Raw genomic sequence first — 19,544 nt, 5'->3', positions numbered from 1 at the left:
CACTAACTTATATAAGCAACTGTAAATTCCACTTATAACAGTATACATGATTTAAAACAATATACTTATTTAAATGCATTAAATAAATAAATAAATAAATAAATAAATAAATAAATAGACAAATAGACAAACAAACTAAACTGCCAATAACACTATGTGCACTAGATCCAAACCTTTGACCTTTTTAATAAAAAGAAATCCAGTATACCTATAGTCAACTACATCTCTACTATAGACCAGCCAAAGAAACACATAACAGAATATATCTAGTATTAAATAGTAATTCAAATAACACAAATGTTGAAGCTGGTGTAATGGGCTAACACATTAATACTTTTTATTGTTGTCATAATTGCTACTACTACCCTTTGATATACTAGAAATATTAGGGATTAATGTAGGTAATGCAGTGATTGGAGAGATCTGTGTTCTACATTGTATCTGATTAAATAACTCTCCAAGGCTAAATATATGTAATTCCAAAGTGAAATTACTTGTAGAGAATACAATTTCAAAAGATGTAGCTCCCTACATGCCATTTCCTCATAACTTGTTAAAATGCACTGTATTTGTATAGAATACAAATAGTGCATTGTCTTATTGCATTATGGATACAATGTATAATAAACCATGCACTGATAAGATGTTTCATAGGTACACTGCAAACCCCTATCATCAGTACTGTATGCCTAAATGGTTCAGGTTACCATATGTTATGTTCCAGTGCAAACGAACACATACACAAAGACATCTATCTAGCTATCTACACTTGACCTTTATTCACCAATATAAAGCACACACATTCATCTTAGCAGCCATAATAATAAAATACTTACTTTGAACATTCTTTAGACATGGCACTTTCCAGCTGGTCTTATTGTTATTTGTTTATTTTGCAGACACCTTTATCCATTAAAACTGTAAAATGTTGTTTTTTTTGTTGTTGTTTTTATTTTCAAAAAAGCTTACGTGGCAGTTTTGTGTGTATGTTTCTAAGCATAATGTGCAGAACATTACACTTCAGTATTTAAATATATTTAAGATTTTCATTTATTATTACGAAACTATTGTTTCTGAAAACTCAAAATATGGAATATTATTAATAATAATTTGATGTGATTTAACACAATGAGCTGTAGTATATCAACACAGGTTTGTTTTTTTAAAGTTCAAATGCAATGCTATGTATGATATGATTTATTTTTTAAATGTCCTTGAAATTATTATTATTATTTTATTTAAAACAAGGGGCTATTTTTAGTGTTAAAATATAACTTGTTCTACCTCCAGGATTTCATATGCAATACATTTACTCTCCCCTAATTCTGAACAAAAAAACACATGACCTTCAAATACCACTGCCTTTTTTTTAAATTCTTTGTACTCTGGGAAAATATCATCCGAATTAGGCCCATTCCTACACCTATGTTGTTTTTCTTTAAAATGTCTAGCGCCTCAATAGTATCATAAAAATGACAATACATGTGTTGGGTAGAATGCTGTCCTAACTAGTTGGCCCACTTGTGTTCTACTACTGGGAACGGCTTGACTCCTCTTTAGCTTTTTCTGCTTCCTTAAAGGCGTTGATTACTGGTAACCATGGTGACGGCAGCTCCGGCACGGTTTTCTTGGCCTGGTTTAAGTGGCTGATAGCTGTGTAGAGGCTTCCTCGGGAGCCTGTCTCTTGCTCTGAGTAATACACCTCCAGTGCTGCGGGAGTGCAGTGCTTGTGCTGTACAAGAGAAGAGAACACACACTAACAATGGTGCTCTAATAATACCTTGTCAAAATTGCATAGGTTGCAGGCTACAATAGGGTAGCAAGAATTTCTGTTGCAGTGCAGATTGCAAACACATACAGTTAACTCTCATTAATATTTGCATAAAACAGCACTAAAATACAGTACAGAGGTGCTAATCTGGAAGTAAGTTAATACATTTCCCAATATCCTTTACACTCAGCTGTTCGAACTAGGGCAATTAGTTTTACTCAACATGTTCTTCCCTGGGGGTTTACATCTGTCCTATAAGTGATTCACACAAACAGGAAATTTGTGTTAAGTGAATTTGCATTATAAGAAGTCATTTACAATAACTGACCTCTACATTTTGCCAGGACAATGTTAAAAAATTGTTGTATCAAGGACGTGTTAATTGCGAGTTTGTATTAATGAGAATTGACTATAAAAGGAAATTAATTAGCCTTACCTTCCCCAAACGGTTAGAGCTTAGCTACTTAAAAAGGAAAAGAATAACCCCTCCAACTATCACAGTTATGGATCCAAAGAAATATAAATTCATAGCACTCAGTATCCAAAAAAACAACAACAATGTATTCATTAAAAACATTTACTCTATATTTACTTGAATATTTAATAATATGGTAGGCAGAAATGGATGACAGGATTTTGTGAGTTGGATACCTAATCCAGCCAAGCTTCTACAGCATACAGATGGAATGTCTTGAATGCCTTTGAAAGTTAAATATTCTCAAGTGAAAAATAAGAGACATGGTTATCCTGCAGAGAATTGAAAGCGGGTACTTTTTATGTGCTTCAGTAACAACGATAATACCAGTAATGTGAATGATGTTTTTCCTTTTCGTGTTTCAAACAATTACTTCAGAATATTCTAATAGCCATGGCAGGCACTAACATCAAAGGCAGAAGGAAACCTGCTGGGCTTTAATTACAGTTTAGTCACAGGAAGTCTCATTGAAGGCACCCTGGTTGTATTTACATGCTGTAGATTTTTTTGTGAGGTGAAAAACTCTCTCTCCTGAGAAAACTTCCAACCAGTCTGTCTTTGCTTCCTACAACCATAACTTAAAATAATGAGACAGGATCAAAAGACTCAAGCTAGGCACACTAAGAAAGGGCTGTGCTACCAATACATTCGTCATGTTGTTCAAATACTGTGAAACTAGCAGGTATTGCAAGGGTTCAAGGAAAATCATAAGGCATAAGTACCTTAGAGTTGTTTGCATATGCATACAAAGAGAGGTAGAAAGTAATACAATACTGATGTTATTTCACAGGAAGTGAACCTTGCACTTCAGAACACAAAGTTACAAATTACTAAGGGGTTGATTTGATCAACCTATACTAAGCCACATCAATACCAGAGATTTCACCTGGTTTGCATCAAGCAGTTATTTTTAATGTCAGTAATGTCAGGCTAAATAAGAATAGGTGGTTAAGTAATCCAGGGTGATTATCCAGTGATGTAAGATACTCCATCTAGGGCTTATCACTGCAGGGTCATATGTTGATTAAATAAAGTCTTGAGTAAAATGATTTGCTGTTTTGTCAAACTTTCACAAATGCTGTTATCTGTTAGAGAAGTCTATTAGGAAAAGAGCAGATGTTAGTTACATCTGTGTTTTACCTGTTCAGTAAAGACATGCATGGGAAATATTGTAATGAAGCAAGGTTCATGAAAGAAAGCCACAATCCCTGGGGTTTCTCCTTCATTTTATAATTAGCAGTCTCCATACAGCATCTAGAGATGCATGCGCATGGAAGGTGATTTATAAGTTAGCTTAGACTGACAGACATCATGCACAGCACATTCAAGTGTCAGACGTGGAGCGGACAGTGTGTAGCACATTTTGTTCACAATCTGTGTGTGGAGTGGGTGTGCTTATTGCTGTACCCAGGTACCTCCCAAGCCCTTGAAATACTACGTTAAACAGTAAATGTGTTCATAATTTTGCAATTACCCTGCTTTTAATAGCTCTATGCTGCAAGCTTGTATTCACCACAAGTATCTGCGATTTACCATGTGTACACATCAATTTGCCATGATTTTACTGCAGTAAACTTTTAGGGTTAAATCCCAGGGACATTTTGTTTTATAAGCCAACCAAGATAAATATCTAATCATGCAACATACACTTCTTTCTGAATTAAAGGATCCCAATGATTAAGCATTAACAACATGGCTAGGCAACCCATTTAACACCCTCACGGATGTAAAAAGAAGTGTCTCCTTATATGGTAATATCTGGGTAACTATCAATATGTCCTGCTATTACATGGTAACTACTGGTGGAATAAGTGTATCTTTTCACTTAAATTACATGATGTTACCATGTAATAGCATCAGATAAGGAAATGTTGTTCACAAGGCCAGTTCCATATAATTGCACAATAGTTACCAAGACAGAGCAGGAATCATAGGAAATCAAGCAGTTGTTACAATGCAATTAGATGGCTAGTCATGCACTGAAATTTGAACTGCTACTGAATACAGAATTTTAACCAAACAGCCAATTTCAGAAACATGAAGTGATCATTTGTGTGGGTCGGTAGTAAGCTTTCAATGTCAGCTTCGTCCTCACTGATAAAACAAATGACACTTTGCATCTGGAGTGAAATATATACCCCAGCTCGTACTGTCTATCACCTTGTCAGAAATAACCCACTGTTTGTAAGCAATGATTCTTTCTTTGGATGTGCTATTATCAGACATTTTAAAGGGGTTCCAGCCATCAGAATCTTTCACCACTGGACCCTTTTCTTTTGGTTCTTTGCCTTTTTTAAGTTTAATTCAGGCTGTTTTTTATAATTAATTTAAGGTACAGTCAGTTCTTCTCAATTTGGTCAAGCTGCAATTAGTCCTTGACTGCAAAATAAGTGATTAGGTAACAGGGAGTGGAGGTATATCAGTATATCTCCCTCTGCAAAAGCTTTCTAACCCATTTAGATTTTCACATGTGTTGCCTTTGAAAAATGGGCATGAGTCAGAAAATCGAGAATTGAAAGAAGCCACAATAAATGCTGCAAAGCGTGACACAAGGCAAATCCATGCGACCTGGTAAGTGCAATCAATATTAATGTTCCAGTAGAACTGTCACTGTAGCAACTACTGGCCACATACTGTAGAGCTGAATCAAAAATAGCATTCTCATTCACAACGCAAGGCACAACATTTGTATTAACTCCCATGCCTTTGAATTCTACCATTACAAATTGAAGAGGAATTTCAATACAACACGATCCAACTAAAGGAAATGTCTAATAGATGACTTTTGAGGCTTTGTACAGTATGCTGCAAAACTGCCTTTAATCCAACAACCTTTGGTAACATGGTTTCATCAGGTGGCGTCTGAAAATAAATGTGTATGTATGTTGCATGGCCATAATTACTGTAGATACTACTTATAATTACAGTAAGTACAACTCATAAACCATTCATCTTTTAACAGTAGCACAATGCATTTTCTGTCAAAGAAACCCCAAACATAAAACATGTTCATGATTATTTATTTGAATTCTATCAAAACAGACATTTAATAAACTGGCTTTAAATAATTCATGATTTCAAGTTTTGTCAATAGGGCCATATGTGCTGGAGCCTTGTCAAGCTACACAGAAAAACTGTGTAAGCAGAAGCAACTGTCAGGAAGCTGTTTTCCCATGCTTTTTTTAATTGAAAATTAGAGATGGTGTGTTTTGGTGAACAAAACCAAAGCATCCCAGCATAGCTTATGGGGAATGGTGTTTGTTAAAAAGATCTATATCACTGAGAGGACCGAACCCACAATCTAACTTGACCTAGAGAATAACAGAATACTGTGGAGTGCTGAGTATGAAGTCAGTATCTAAAAGCGTTCGGTCCTAATCATCTAGAAACCAAAAAAAGCACAAAACCATAATATGGCAGCCATCGTAGGTCAATGATCAAAGTAAAGAACATTATTAGATTTACCCAAGGAGAATCCAAAACACTGAAAAGATGACATTGCCATCTGGAACGGGTTTGAGATATCAGCAGTTACGGGGATAAGTAATAATGTTTATAAAAGTTATGGAGCATCAACAGCGAGCTTACCTTAAACACAAAGCCCTCGGGGCAGCTTAGCTGGTCATACCACAGTGCCTTGTACATGACCAGCATAAGAAGGCAGGCCAGGAATGTCATCGTAATGAGTATCAAGCCAGTCAGCTGCATGCAAAACACAACAACAATACCACTGAAGGAACGTATCAAAGTCTGACCTTGGATGTCTACTGCTTGTCACATACACATTAATACTATGCTATTCACTGGATAAATAACTTTATTTATATTACATCCCTGAATATACAACAGAATAGACCACATTACCTTGTGATGCTGACAAGATCCCAGGTATTATTGTACAATGCATTATTTATAAAGGACTACTGTTTATTACTCTGTGTTATTCCTTCACATTACCCAGTAAGAATGAATCAGAATCGTATTCAAACAGCATTGCAAAAAGGTAACCAGGCATCAGGCACAATGTGACAGTGTCAGTAGAAGTATGGTTTAAATAGCCATAGATTCAACAAAGCCATCACATTACAGTTAAACCACAGAATAATATATTTGTTTGCTATACATTTATGCCATCTTGTGGGGTAGAATTAGGTCATACACAACTGCTCCCATATCTGTAACAGATATTCCCCAGCTCTGTGTCTAGTATTTGAAACTATTAGTTTAATAAGGATATGCAAAAAAATATATATATGGTCTAAGAAACCACAATTACAGAATCTGTATGCAGTTGGTACTGTGTGTTATATTCATGCATACTCTGTTTAGAATGATGTGTATTGAAGGATGTTACCTTGACCTTTTCTGACACTTCATCATACAGGTTTATATTCAGTTTTTTTATGCCGGGAACATATAACTTCCTCTTCTTCTTTTGCTGGAGCTGGTATTCTGTTGTAGTCTTGACAATTACCTGGGAAGAAAGTTCAGCAGAGGTAAGAGTTCCTGGTTCCTGGTCCTGGTGTAAAATTCACCATGTATGTATGTATGTACAGTACTGTGCAAAAGTTTTAGGCAGGTGTGAAAAAATGCTGTAAAGTAAGAATGCTTTCAAAAATAGACACATTAATAGTTTATATTTATCAATTAACAAAATGCAAAGTGAGTGAACAGAAGAAAAATCTACATCAAATCAATATTTGATGTGACCACCCTTTGCCTTCAAAACAGCATCAATTCTTCTAGGTACACTTGCACACAGTTTTTGAAGGAACTCAGCAGGTAGGTTGGCCCAAACATCTTGGAGAACTAACCACAGTTCTTCTGTGGATTTAGGCAGCCTCAGTTGCTTCTCTCTCTTTATGTAATCCCAGACAGACTCGATGATGTTGAGATTAGGACTCTGTGGGGGCCATACCATCACTTCCAGGACTCCTTGTTCTTCTTTACGCTGAAGATAGTTCTTAATGACTTTCGCTGTATGTTTGGGGTCGTTGTCATGCTGCAGAATAAATTTGGGGCCAATCAGATGCCTCCCTGATGGTATTGCATGATGGATAAGTATCTGCCTGTACTTCTCAGCATTGAGGAGACCATTAATTCTGACAAAATCCCCAACTCCATTTGCAGAAATGCAGCCCCAAACTTGCAAGGAACCTCCACCATGCTTCACTGTTGCCTGCAGACACTCATTCGTGTACCGCTCTCCAGGCCTTCGGCGAACAAACTGCCTTCTGCTACAGCCAAATATTTCAAATTTTGACTCATCAGTCCAGAGCACCTGCTGCCATTTTTCTGCACCCCAGTTCCTGTGTTTTCGTGCATAGTTGCTTGGCCTTGTTTCCACGTCGGAGGTATGGCTTTTTGGCCGCAAGTCTTCCATGAAGGCCACTTCTGACCAGACTTCTCCGGACAGTAGATGGGTGTACCAGGGTCCCACTGTTTTCTGCCAATTCTGAGCTGATGGCACTGCTGGACATCTTCCGATTGCGAAGGGAAGTAAGCATGATGTGTCTTTCATCTGCTGCAGTAAGTTTCCTTGGCCGACCACTGCGTCTACGGTCCTCAACGTTGCCCGTTTCTTTGTGCTTCTTCAAGAGCTTGGACAGCACATCTGGAAAACCCTGTCTGCCTTGAAATTTCTGCCTGGGAGAGACCTTGCTGATGCAGTATAACTACCTTGTGTCTTGTTGCTGTGCTCAGTCTTGCCATGGTGTATGACTTTTGAAAGTAAACTGTCTTCAGCAACCTCACCTTGTTAGCTGAGTTCGGCTGTTCCTCACCCAGTTTTATTCCTCCTACACAGCTGTTTCTGTTTCAGTTAATGATTGTGTTTCAACCTACATATTGAATTGATGATCATTAGCACCTGTTTGGTATAATTGTTTAATCATACACCTGACTATATGCCTACAAAATCCCTGACTTTGTGCAAGTGTACCTAGAAGAATTGATGCTGTTTTGAAGGCAAAGGGTGCTCACACCAAATATGGATTTGATTTAGATTTTTCTTCTGTTCACTCACTTTGCATTTAGTTAATTGATAAATATAATCTATTAACATGTCTATTTTTGAAAGCATTCTTACTTTACAGCATTTTTTCACACCTGCCTAAAACTTTTGCACAGTACTGTATGTATGTACTTATGTATGTACAGTATGTACTGTATTTATATTTTATCCCCCACAATATTTTTTACTGGATAACATGTGACTTTTTCCAAAAAGGCCTGTGGGATCACTATGACCAAGAATAATTATTTGCAATTGACTGCTTAAAGACACAGATGAAGCAAACACTGGGAAACCACTGGTATTAATAGATACTTCTGAACAATGATCATGTTACCTTGTCAGGAAACGGCTGGTGTAATTGATTCACATCCAAAGGTGTTATCAGCGGGATGTTATCAAATCCATCTTCCTCAGCCTGCTCCTTCTCTGGTTTCTCAGCCAGATTACTTCCCAACTTAACCATGTCTGACCGGCAGCTCTGTATGAAAATAGAACAGAAAATAACAGGTTGTGCTAAGTTGAGCTGTAAGTTGTGGATGGCTCTTGACAATAAAAAACTCTATTATTTTTTCTATTTTCTATTGTTGCCTGTGTCCTTTTCTTATATAAGGAATAACAAGAAAGGAGGGGGAGGGGTACATTTCATGTGTTTTGGTGGCAGGCTCCATGATCTTTGATAAATGACACACTTAGATGGTGCTGCTTTATTGTTATGCCTGACCTCAACCTCACAGAACCATTTGATACGGACTCTAAAGGCCTCAGCAACATTCTCAACATGACATAAAGAAGAATCTTTGGGCCAGCAGCTTTTTACTCCAAATTGTTAGAAATCCTTTTTTTTCTGAATCACAATTCTAAAATAAATAAGTAAAAAACTTAAGACTAATGATCCTTCTTGGGTCATTAATTAATTGGTGGGAGGGTGCTCCTGATGTAATTTCACTGCCTACAATATTCAACGAATCATCTGGGCCCTATTTTGAAGCCCAGTACAAAAGGAAAGGGATTTTTCGGGAGAAGAATAACATTTTTAAACAGTATCATACTCACCTTATGCCCTTGCTTGTAAATTTGGCCTAATGCTTTCACACAACTAGAGGCAGCAGGTATAATGCAATGTCATTGGCAAAGACAATAATTACAGTTCATAATACTGGCTGTAAAATAATATATATATATCATAATATAAGCTGCCTGAGATCTCATCACCAGAAACTAATACAAAACCGAAATACTTCAACAAAAATAAAGCAAAAATAAAATGCTTTAGATTACACTGTGATGATGAGTGTGAAAGTTGTTCTGCAATTTTTTTTTTTTTAATTCTCTTGAACTGATTTGTAGCCACCAATTACTGTACATTCAAGTAAGGCAACCAACAGAGCTTAGGCTGCAAAGCACAGGGATAGAGTTTTGATTATGTCAAGGAAAAAACAAAAGCCTTAAGGGAGATTGGGACAAGGAATTAAATTGAAGGAGTCACCAAATATACTGGGAGACTTGAAAGCCTCCCACACATTATGAGCTGTACGCTTGACCCGTTAAGCTTTGGCCCTTTTGATTCATATTTAATTGGCACACTACCAGTGTTGCCTATCAAATTCAATTTCGATATCTCACGTCTGCTTTAAGGATGGGCTCTAAGGGGCTCCCGAGTGGCGCATCCAGTAAAGGCGCTCCTCGCAGGATGTGCCCTATAGCCTGGAGATCGCTGGTTCGAATCCAGGCTATGTCACAGCTGACCGTGACCGAGAGTTCCTAGGGGGCGGCGCACAATTGGCTGAGCGCTGCCCAGGTAGGGAGGGCTTAGGTCGGCAGGGGAATCCACGGCTCACCGCGCATCAGCGATCCCTGTGGCCGATAGGGCGCCTGTGGCTCTGCAGCGGAGCCGCCAGATCTGTGTTGTCCTCCGGCACTATAGGTCTGGTAGCATTGCTGTGGATCTGCAGTGCAAAAAATGACCGCTTGGAAGGAGCACGTTTCGGAGGACGCGTGTTTCAGCCTCCGTTTTCTGAGTCGGCGGGGGGGTTGCGAGCGGTGAGCCGGGGATACAGATAATAATTGGGCATGCTAAATTGGGGTGAAAACCGGGGTAAAAATAATTGGCGACGACTAAATTTAAAAAAAAAAGAAAAAAGAAAAAAAAAAAAAAAAAAGGATGGGCTCTAAAGATAAGCACATCCGCCCAAATTCAGTACTAATACAATCCCTGTTAAGATACCTCAGCCTTTTAGATACCATGCTGATTTTACCCTTCTTTACCTTTACAAGAAAGGATGTGGCCGAATCCGAACCCTGCTCAAAAAGTATGTCTTCGGGCCGGATCCAAAACCTGGATTCGGTGCATCCCTAATGTCTACGTATGTTAGACACGTGAATTAATCTGTGCACTCCCCTGCTCACATACTATTAAATACTTTAAGTGCATGTGAAGTGATTGTGCAATCCCTGTGCCTAAATACAATTATACATTTTAAAAACTCGTGCTCATTACCCACATTATATCCCATGTACCAACTACAATACACCAACATTAACACGTCACACGCAACATATAACACACAAATGCACACAGGGGCAGGGCACATTGCCACACGTGCAAAAAGCTTCAGTAATTGGACAACGGTCGTGACAAATTTAAGGGGATGAGTCCGCGGTGTGTGAGAGAGGGGGACAACACGGCAGGTGCAGTACCATGCACCACCACTAAACTACCAACAATGGTAACACTTGCTGTAGTGTTGCTTCATCAGCACGGCTGTGGCTTGCAAAACTAGTGCACAAAAATACAAATAAAAGTGCAAAACAAGCACTGTGATAAAAGCTATCAAACAAAGCTATTATGCTGTAGAAAAAAAGGAGTTGCCTCTCACTTCCTCTTTTATCCATGCGGCCAGATTCTAATTGGCAATCAATTAATCAATTAGAGTCTGGCCAAATTCCACACTTGTTTCAGGAATTGGTATTTAACCCCATCTCTGACAAAGTTGACAAAACTTTTTCAAATTTAAACAAACTTTATTTACAAAAATAATCAACGCAAAACAAGCTCTGTGGCATCGCAGTCTCTGCCACAAATACATCATTGATATATTGTTACAATGAGGAGTCAGATAAGTATAGGCTTTCGTCTAAATTCACAAGTGCATTAAAACACAGTAGACTATTGATGCACTTTTAATAATAATAATAATAATAATAATAATAATAATAATAATAATAATAATAATAATAATAATAATAATAATAATAATTTTTAAACATGCCATTTCTAAAGGTTACAGATTGGAAAACGACTAGCTTGTAATACTACTGATTTACAGTGTGTTAGAGTAATCTTCGGCAGTATGCTAGATGCTTTTGTCAAATTCATCATGGCCACAGGAAGTCATTTTTCATCAGGTCACTGCCTAAGTTCACAATGGCAATTACTGGCCAACTACTATGTGTTCTTGACAAATATATCAAGGCATGTTGCAGTGCAGAATATTTTATTATTATTATTATTATTATTATTATTATTATTATTATTATTATTATTATTTGTTTATTTAGCAGTAAGCCACTGTAAGAATGCTTTGCTTGGCAGTTCCCACTCTTCAGGGAGAACATTGTCATTGCATGTTGGCTTGGATTACAAACTAAATTACATGATCTAAAGTTGTATTTTTTAGAAATATAAATTCTTGTAGATTCCGAAGCATACTGTTGCTTAAAAAAAAGTATAGAAAATGTAAAATTCACTTAGGTAAAAAGAAAAAAAGGCAAATATAACATTTGGGGGAGGCAAGGTGACACAGTGGGCCAATTTACACCAGGCAATAATTGTTAGTTATAATTGCCTGTATGCAAATTTGGAGCTGAATTTCATAGCCAAATTAATGGCAAAATTGACAGCAACCATGCTGCGAAAGTCGGAGTAACACTGGATGCTCATTGGGTTACTTACTCAAGCAAAGTAATTTGGAGAGCGATTTCTGCCAGCTCGCAATGCCAGCTGGGCTGATAACAAGGTATCAGGGAAGCCCAGACTTGTTAAATGCTAGCAACAGCAAAATATTTCAAACACAATATATAATCACAGTCAATCACAGTGAAATCACCAAACACATGATACAGATATCACTTAACTTAAAAAAAACAAAAAAAAAAAAAAGCAAATGTAGGTAGTTTCATAGGATATAAACAGATTTGTGAAGTACCATGATTAGAATCCAATTCATATTCCTGCAATGTACACTGTGGAATGTTAACAAAAGAACATATGTCAGCTCCTTTATAATAACCTCAAATCAGTAAGTTTTGAAAAAATACAAATAAAACAAGCAAAAGTCTTGGGAACCCAACTGCCTTTATTTTTTAATTAAGGACATCAAGAAAATCCTCACACTGTGAGCTTTCTTAAATTCCTTTACTTGTAATTCATTTCTCTTTGATGCCAGCAATGCATACTTTATAGCTATGGGGATTATACCACCAGGGTGTTTGCTCGTTTCATGGAACAGTAGGGTCAATAATGTCCTTTCATTTATTTAATGCTTGAGAACTCCTGAAGAGGTCTTAAGGTTTTGAAAATACATTGAAGCTCAGGGATTACGTTTCAAAACATCACCATTTAAAATACAAAACTTTAGTAATTAAATTAAGAAATAATATTTAAAAAAATGGGACCAAGGAAAACTAAATGGCTCTGGTATTCCACATCAGCTTCAGGGTTCATTTTTATCTGACTATCATTACTTTTAAGTAGCTTTACAATACAGTATAGGACTTGCAATGTACTTAGCAACTACATCAAGTAACATAGCTGCAATCTGACGTAGTCTATTGTAAGGTGTAGAAGTCCAATCATCCTTATCTGAGGTCATCTGTTAACAGTACGAAAACTCACAGATAACACTACACTGATACAGTGATCTTACCGTGAACCTTTCTGTTAAGGCCAGTAAGCGAACCAACACAAACATGGCCTTACTACTGAATGACCTGTAAATAGAATTTATTTTTGACAAATTACCACCAATCACTACCACAGTATTTTGCTTAGTAAAAGTTTTAAAATCACAACATTCGTTTTTAACTGTATTTGTGAACTGTCATCGTTTAAAGCTGTTAGGGTCCTACTGAAACAGAGACCCATAGACTTGGTCCTGAAAGAGACAGTCTGCCTTCCTTATAAACATGCCATAAGAGATCTCCTGAGAAAAGCATGGAACAAGGTTAGATTTCATATGGCAAAGAAGTTAAGATTACATTTGCCTAAACTTGTAAAGTTGAAGTTGCTAAACAAATCAACCAACATGTGGTGACTTTTTGATGGATGATGCACTGCAGTCTGCAAAGCTGGTTTCTAAATTATTTCTTGTAGTCATTCAAGTTTAAAAAAAGTGACAGCTAATAAAACTTTGCAAAACATGTCGGAAAAACTATGCAGTTCTAATCTTCTTAATTGTCCTAGAGATTATTTTATTCTATTAAAGTCACCTTCATTATAATCTGCTCATTATAACCGCTGTTGTGACTAACAGTATTCAGGTGAGGAAGGAATGAAAATTACAGGATTCGAAAATCTAGAAATTGAAAATCTTAATGAACCAGCTTTTAAGCAAATATACTTCAGTTGATATTAATTATTTATAACATTACTTCCCACCAGTTTTGGATTCAATTTAACTGCCACAAATCTGAAATGCAGCTGCCAGCCAGCATGCAGCATCTGCATTAAAAAAAAAAAAAAACGCAAACAAAACACATAATATGCCCAATACCCTGTTGGACATTTTAATCAGCTTACATACTGACACAAGCTCCCCCTTTAATCCAAGTTCTAGTTAATGTTTAATTTGCATAATAATAATCAGCATTACGAATTGGGATTACAGTCATTATGACACATTTTCCATTACATATCTTGCTCTTTTATGTATTTCATATTCACTCAGCTATATTTTGCCTGCCGACCTTGTCACATCAGGTTGGATTTGAATGAATTTTTTTTTACTATTTTACCCCGTTTTTTCTCCCAATTTGAAATGTCCAATTGTATTTTAAGGCTCAGCTCGCCGGTCCCAAAGCGTGTGCCGTCAGCCGACCGCTTCTTTTCACTGCAGGCCCGCCATGCAGCCAACCTCAGAGCTATACTGTCGGAGGACAAAGCAGCTCTGGGCAGCTTACATGCAAGCCCGCAAGCGCCCCCCCACCCCACCCCCGGGAGGCGCTCGGCCAATTGTGCGCCGCCCCCTGGGAGCTCCCATCTACGGTCAGCAGTGGAATAGCCTGGACTCGAACCAGCGACGTCCAGGCTATAGGGCACATTATTATTATTATTATTATTTATTTCTTAGCAGACGCCCTTATCCAGGGCGACTTACAATTGTTACAAGATATCACATTATTTTTACATACAATTACATTATTTTTTACATACAATTACCCATTTATACAGTTGGGTTTTTACTGGAGCAATCTAGGTAAAGTACCTTGCTTAAGGGTACAGCAGCAGTGTCCCCCAGCTGGGATTGAACCCATGACCCTCTGGTCAAGAGTCTAGAGTCCTAACCACTACTCCACACTGCTGCCCCTGCACATCCTGCACTCCACGCAGAGCGCCTTTACCGGATGCGCCACTCGGGTTGCCCGCTTTATTTAAATCTTGACTCCATTCTGCTAAAACAGTACCATCGTACAGATAATGCAGTGATACAGCTTAATATCGAAACGTAAACCATACACGTTTAACAAGATGACTGTGACTACAGTTGTATTTTGAAAACACTGTATTAGTTATAGACCCTTTTGGGGATGACAAATGTTGGTTTATTAAAAATAAATTAACTATTTAGGTGAACATTTAAAATATAAGTGAAAAAAGTAGTATTGCACTACTTTGCCCAAATGAACTCCAAATACATTATTATTATTTATTTCTTAGCAGACGCCCTTATCCAGGGCGACTTACAATTGTTACAAGATATCACATTAGACATTATTTCACATTATATAGATATTGCATTATCTTACATCCAATTACCCATTTATACAGTTGGGTTTTTACTGGAGCAATCTAGGTAAAGTACCTTGCTCAAGGGTACAACAGCAGTGTCTCCCACTGGGGATTGAACCCACAACCCTCCGGTCAAGAGTCCAAAGCCCTAACCACTACTACACACTGCTAATGCATACATAATGCATTATACTTTGTTAGTTAATTAATAAATGTCATGCAAACCTTGCACTGCTTGCAAGTCCTAGTGCAGTGCTCTCAAGAGCCTCCAGTCAAGACTCTGCCTTGCTATTGATACATATTCTGACCTAGCAACTACATCTGTGGTGCTAAGGTATTTAGTAGGCAAGCAATGCTCTTTACTCCAGCCCAGGTTTTCAATCTTTTGGTTGACCAGGGATCAGTATATTTTCAAGAGAGAAATTGATATACGACTTTCTCAGGAACATCTTCAGATCACGTCTGACACACTTTCGATGCAAAGACACTAAAGTTTAGTTTGGTTCTCTTGATACCAAAACCTGTGATGGCAAATTATGTGGGAAATAGCAGCCATTCTCTGTTAGATTCATTTTCATATCTTCACACACAAATCATAAATTCTGAGGTAAAATTAATAAAACAAAGTGCACACATGTGATATTAGTGTTACCATAAATTAGCTTTCAGCCAGTGAGTTGCATATGGGAGTCCCATCCTCCCTGTTGGTATAGCTGGTTAGAAACTACCATTTTAAACAAGTATGAACCTGTTCCCATTTGTATGTTATATACTGTATATTTTTATTAGTGCTAAGACAATCGAACGTTCAAGCAAATACTGCTTGACATGTATTCACTGGCAAAAATAACCATGTTCATATTCGTTCGTGTAACATCATTTATAAATCCCTTTATCAAAAAGATATCAAGCAAAGGAAACTAATGAATAAATAACATTTGAAATAAATAACACATACTGTAAAGCCATAAATATTTGCGACCAGAATACTTGGCGAATCATACTTTTGCTCCAGAAATGTTGGCGACTGGTTGCAATATACAAAGTATGTATTGTTCGTGGAATTTGATATTCATGCCAAAAATGCTTGCGTTTTTTTTCATACGCGTAAAACACATAATAAAAGGTTCGCAAATATTTATGGCTTTACAGAATTCTACTGTACAGAAGAGTGCTTCTCTCCTTTCTTTAAGAGACAGTCTGACTGGGTACCAGGTCTATGTTGTTCCTTGGGAGAGTTTTACTGTAATATATTATACATATTATATTTTTGTTTTCCAGCTAATTCACAATTAATGAATATTTCAATATTCTCGTTTGTCCCTGTGCTAATGAATTATAATGCAGAAACATTTAATGATTATATTTGTTCATTCGAGGGGAGGTGTAGTAGTTCTTCCCTAGTGGACTTCATTTTATTTAATGATTATTCACACTCAAACACATAGCTTCCCTGACCCCATCACACCTGTTTTAGTGGTGTTTTTAGATACTACTTCATTGGCATTGACTGTCTTCTGTAAAGCTCTCAGCATTTATAATGAGAAAAAAATGCAGTAACACTGTGCATGCTAATGCCTATGCTAAGACAGCAAACGCGGCTAGAATGAAGTGGTTGCTGGGACACTGAGTTGAAATAGTCTCTTGACACTTTGTGATCTTAATTAGTACATTGCTACTTAGCCTTCATGCCAATCTTTATAAACTTGTTTGTAGGTTTTTGAGTGAGGAAGACCAATCCTTTATAATTTACTGTCCAGGCAGTCACATCACTTAAAAAAGCTTCAAAACGTTCTTCTGTAAGGAGTCTCTTTTTGTTTTACATTGCACCAGCGCCCTTTCACAAATGCTCCCCAAAATCACAGGTGAGAGAAAGTGCTATTCAGTCAAAGAGACAATTACCTTTTATATCTAAAGTGAATAAAAATAAATCAATATATAGTGCGACCCTAGATTGTTCAATTCTTATATAAAGCTATTCCATCATCATCCAATTATATTGCAATGTTTTCATCATTAGCAATCCAAGATGGTTAACATATCATTTTTTATTCACAACGCATAACTCAAGCACAATAAAGCCAGGAACAATATTCTGAAAAAAAGAACGACTGGATCATGTGATAAAGTATGAATAAAGTATAGTCCCACCGAGGCTGTTGTATTTGTCAGCACTAGTAACAGTATTGTCTTTCTTTAGACAAAGCTAATTTGCTAATTTGCTACACTAACAGTGTTATGATCATTTTTGAAAACATTTCTGTTGAACAAAAAAGTTAAATGGGAGGGTATTAATAATGTAGACTTCATAAAACACCTCACTCTGACAGTAAAAAGTAAACAGGCCAAACATAACCTACCATTACAACTAGTGACACAATGGCTCTATTCAAAAAAGCTGTTTGATATACATTAAACTGCTCAAGTGTTGTCTGTTAAACAACATACTAGAACCATGTCATGAATATCAAAACTTTGTTATTCATAAAAAAAAAAAAAAAACATACACTAGTATCCCTTGTAGAGAATCTCATAATGCTTAGTTACTCAAAACACGCAATTCTGTACAGTGTGCTTGTGAACAAGAATGATAGCCTAGGTTCTTTGTTAGATAATGATCTCCATCAATCATCTAATGTCTAGACTTATTTAGGCCTTTCCAAGTCACTGCCATTATGGTTTGGTATCAACCCATGGATGCATTGAACATTACCATGAATTATCATCTAATTTGTTGAGCACATTACAGATGACAGATTACACAACAAAACTATGAACAACTGCACATTCTCTATATGTCCCAACCAGAAAAGACATCCTGTAATTAGTATTAGTTTAATAGATGGCGTTTGTTTTTTCATTTGTGAAATCCTTTTCATGTCCCAAGCAATAGTTCTAATAGTATAACCTTACTAGATTATCCATGTTAAATGTTGTTACATTTTACAGTACTGCAACCCCCCTCTGTGTGTGTGTGTATATATATATATATATATATATATATATATATATATATATATATATATATATATATATATATATATACCTGAATGATCAGAATCTGACTTTAGGATCTAGCAATGTACTGCATTAAAAGCACACGCTTGTTAAAAGTAAAAACATCCTCAGCTAAATAAATTTACAATCAGAATTTTTTATTCTAAGACAATTCATTCTTCTAGTTAACAACAGCAGCACCTGCATGCTAATAATATAGCTTATTTGTAATCAGGCAGAAAAGGAATGCACAGGGTTGAATATTAAACGCAGTTAAGTATATAATGGCAATAATCATCAATAGCTCAAACGTAATCTCACTGCTTCTTTTCCAGAGTGAAAACATACTGTTTGCTGGAATCGCTGGTGCAAAGAACCAACGGTTAACAATACCCGAAACAATGAAAAACGCTAATGAATACAAAACAAGAACAACAACTATCTTTTTGCAAATATCGCTGCTTTTTTGTTGGGAAAATCAATGTCAATTGCAGTTGCTGATTTCTACAGCTCTTTGTCTTCCAGAGATCCGCATGGGCGGAGGCTGCTAACGTTTGGAGTAGATTTCCCCCCTGTAACTATGGTCAATATAAAATAACGGTCAATATAAAACATTTGACAGTCTAAATATTGCATCACTTTTAACAACATTTTTTAAAAATACCATTATCTAACAATTTTGCAGGACCAGTTATCATTAACGAAATCTCTAAATAGGAATGAAAGTAGGTCACTGACTTAAAACTGATTTTGTATTGAAAGTATTTGAAACCGTTGCTTCAATGTGTCGTTTGTAAATTAATATAAAATAATAACAATAAAAATACCGGTGACAATGAAATACAAACGTAAAAAGTTAAATGAGGCTGTGAAGAAAGAATGCTACAAAGACAATTGCTGCAGCTGCATGGGTCTGTTTACTTTACACCATAATGTTTTTCTTTCTGTTTTTTTTTTTTTTTTAAATCACAATTATCTCGTTAATAATCAGACTGACCGTGCACGAATTACTTAATGTCTACAGATGCAATGAAAAAACCCAGCTGTTTAATATTGATAACTCAATCGTCATTCTATATTTCCATTGTGAATGAAATTCTAACAGGACTTACTTACTGTGATATCTGTAGCAGAGATGTGGTTCAGATGCTGTGTGATTGTGTGAACAGAAGCAGCAGGCTGGTTGAGACTGGTTACCCTGGTGATGTTTTCTCCAGTGTTAGATCTGCTGCAGCACGGTGATACTCAGCTCATCCGGCTACAGCAAGCTGTCGTGCTA

General features: G+C 36.7%; 1 protein-coding gene across 2 annotated transcripts; it reads right to left on the bottom strand.

Annotated features, from left to right (window-relative positions):
- Positions 1-754: 754 nt before the first annotated feature.
- LOC117414855 (neuronal vesicle trafficking-associated protein 1-like) lies at positions 755-19,539 on the bottom strand. 2 transcript variants are annotated; one of them, XM_034024679.2, is made up of 5 exons: positions 19,382-19,539; positions 8,597-8,740; positions 6,601-6,720; positions 5,835-5,948; positions 755-1,732 (listed from the first exon to the last, which is right to left on the bottom strand). In XM_034024679.2, the coding sequence occupies exons 2-5, from the start codon at positions 8,723-8,725 to the stop codon at positions 1,532-1,534; spliced, it is 564 nt and encodes a 187-aa protein (XP_033880570.1). In that variant the 5' UTR covers positions 8,726-8,740; positions 19,382-19,539; the 3' UTR covers positions 755-1,531. The 2 variants fall into 2 exon arrangements, with proteins under 2 accessions (XP_033880570.1, XP_033880571.1); XM_034024680.3 differs by having other exon boundaries at positions 19,378-19,532.
- Between the last annotated feature and the right edge of the window lie 5 nt (positions 19,540-19,544).

The sequence above is a fragment of the Acipenser ruthenus genome, chromosome 7 (assembly GCF_902713425.1).
Source record: "Acipenser ruthenus chromosome 7, fAciRut3.2 maternal haplotype, whole genome shotgun sequence".
Taxonomy (NCBI): domain Eukaryota; kingdom Metazoa; phylum Chordata; class Actinopteri; order Acipenseriformes; family Acipenseridae; genus Acipenser; species Acipenser ruthenus.
The sequence above is the reverse complement of the archived record's forward strand: the minus strand, read 5'-3'. Positions and strand labels throughout refer to the sequence as shown.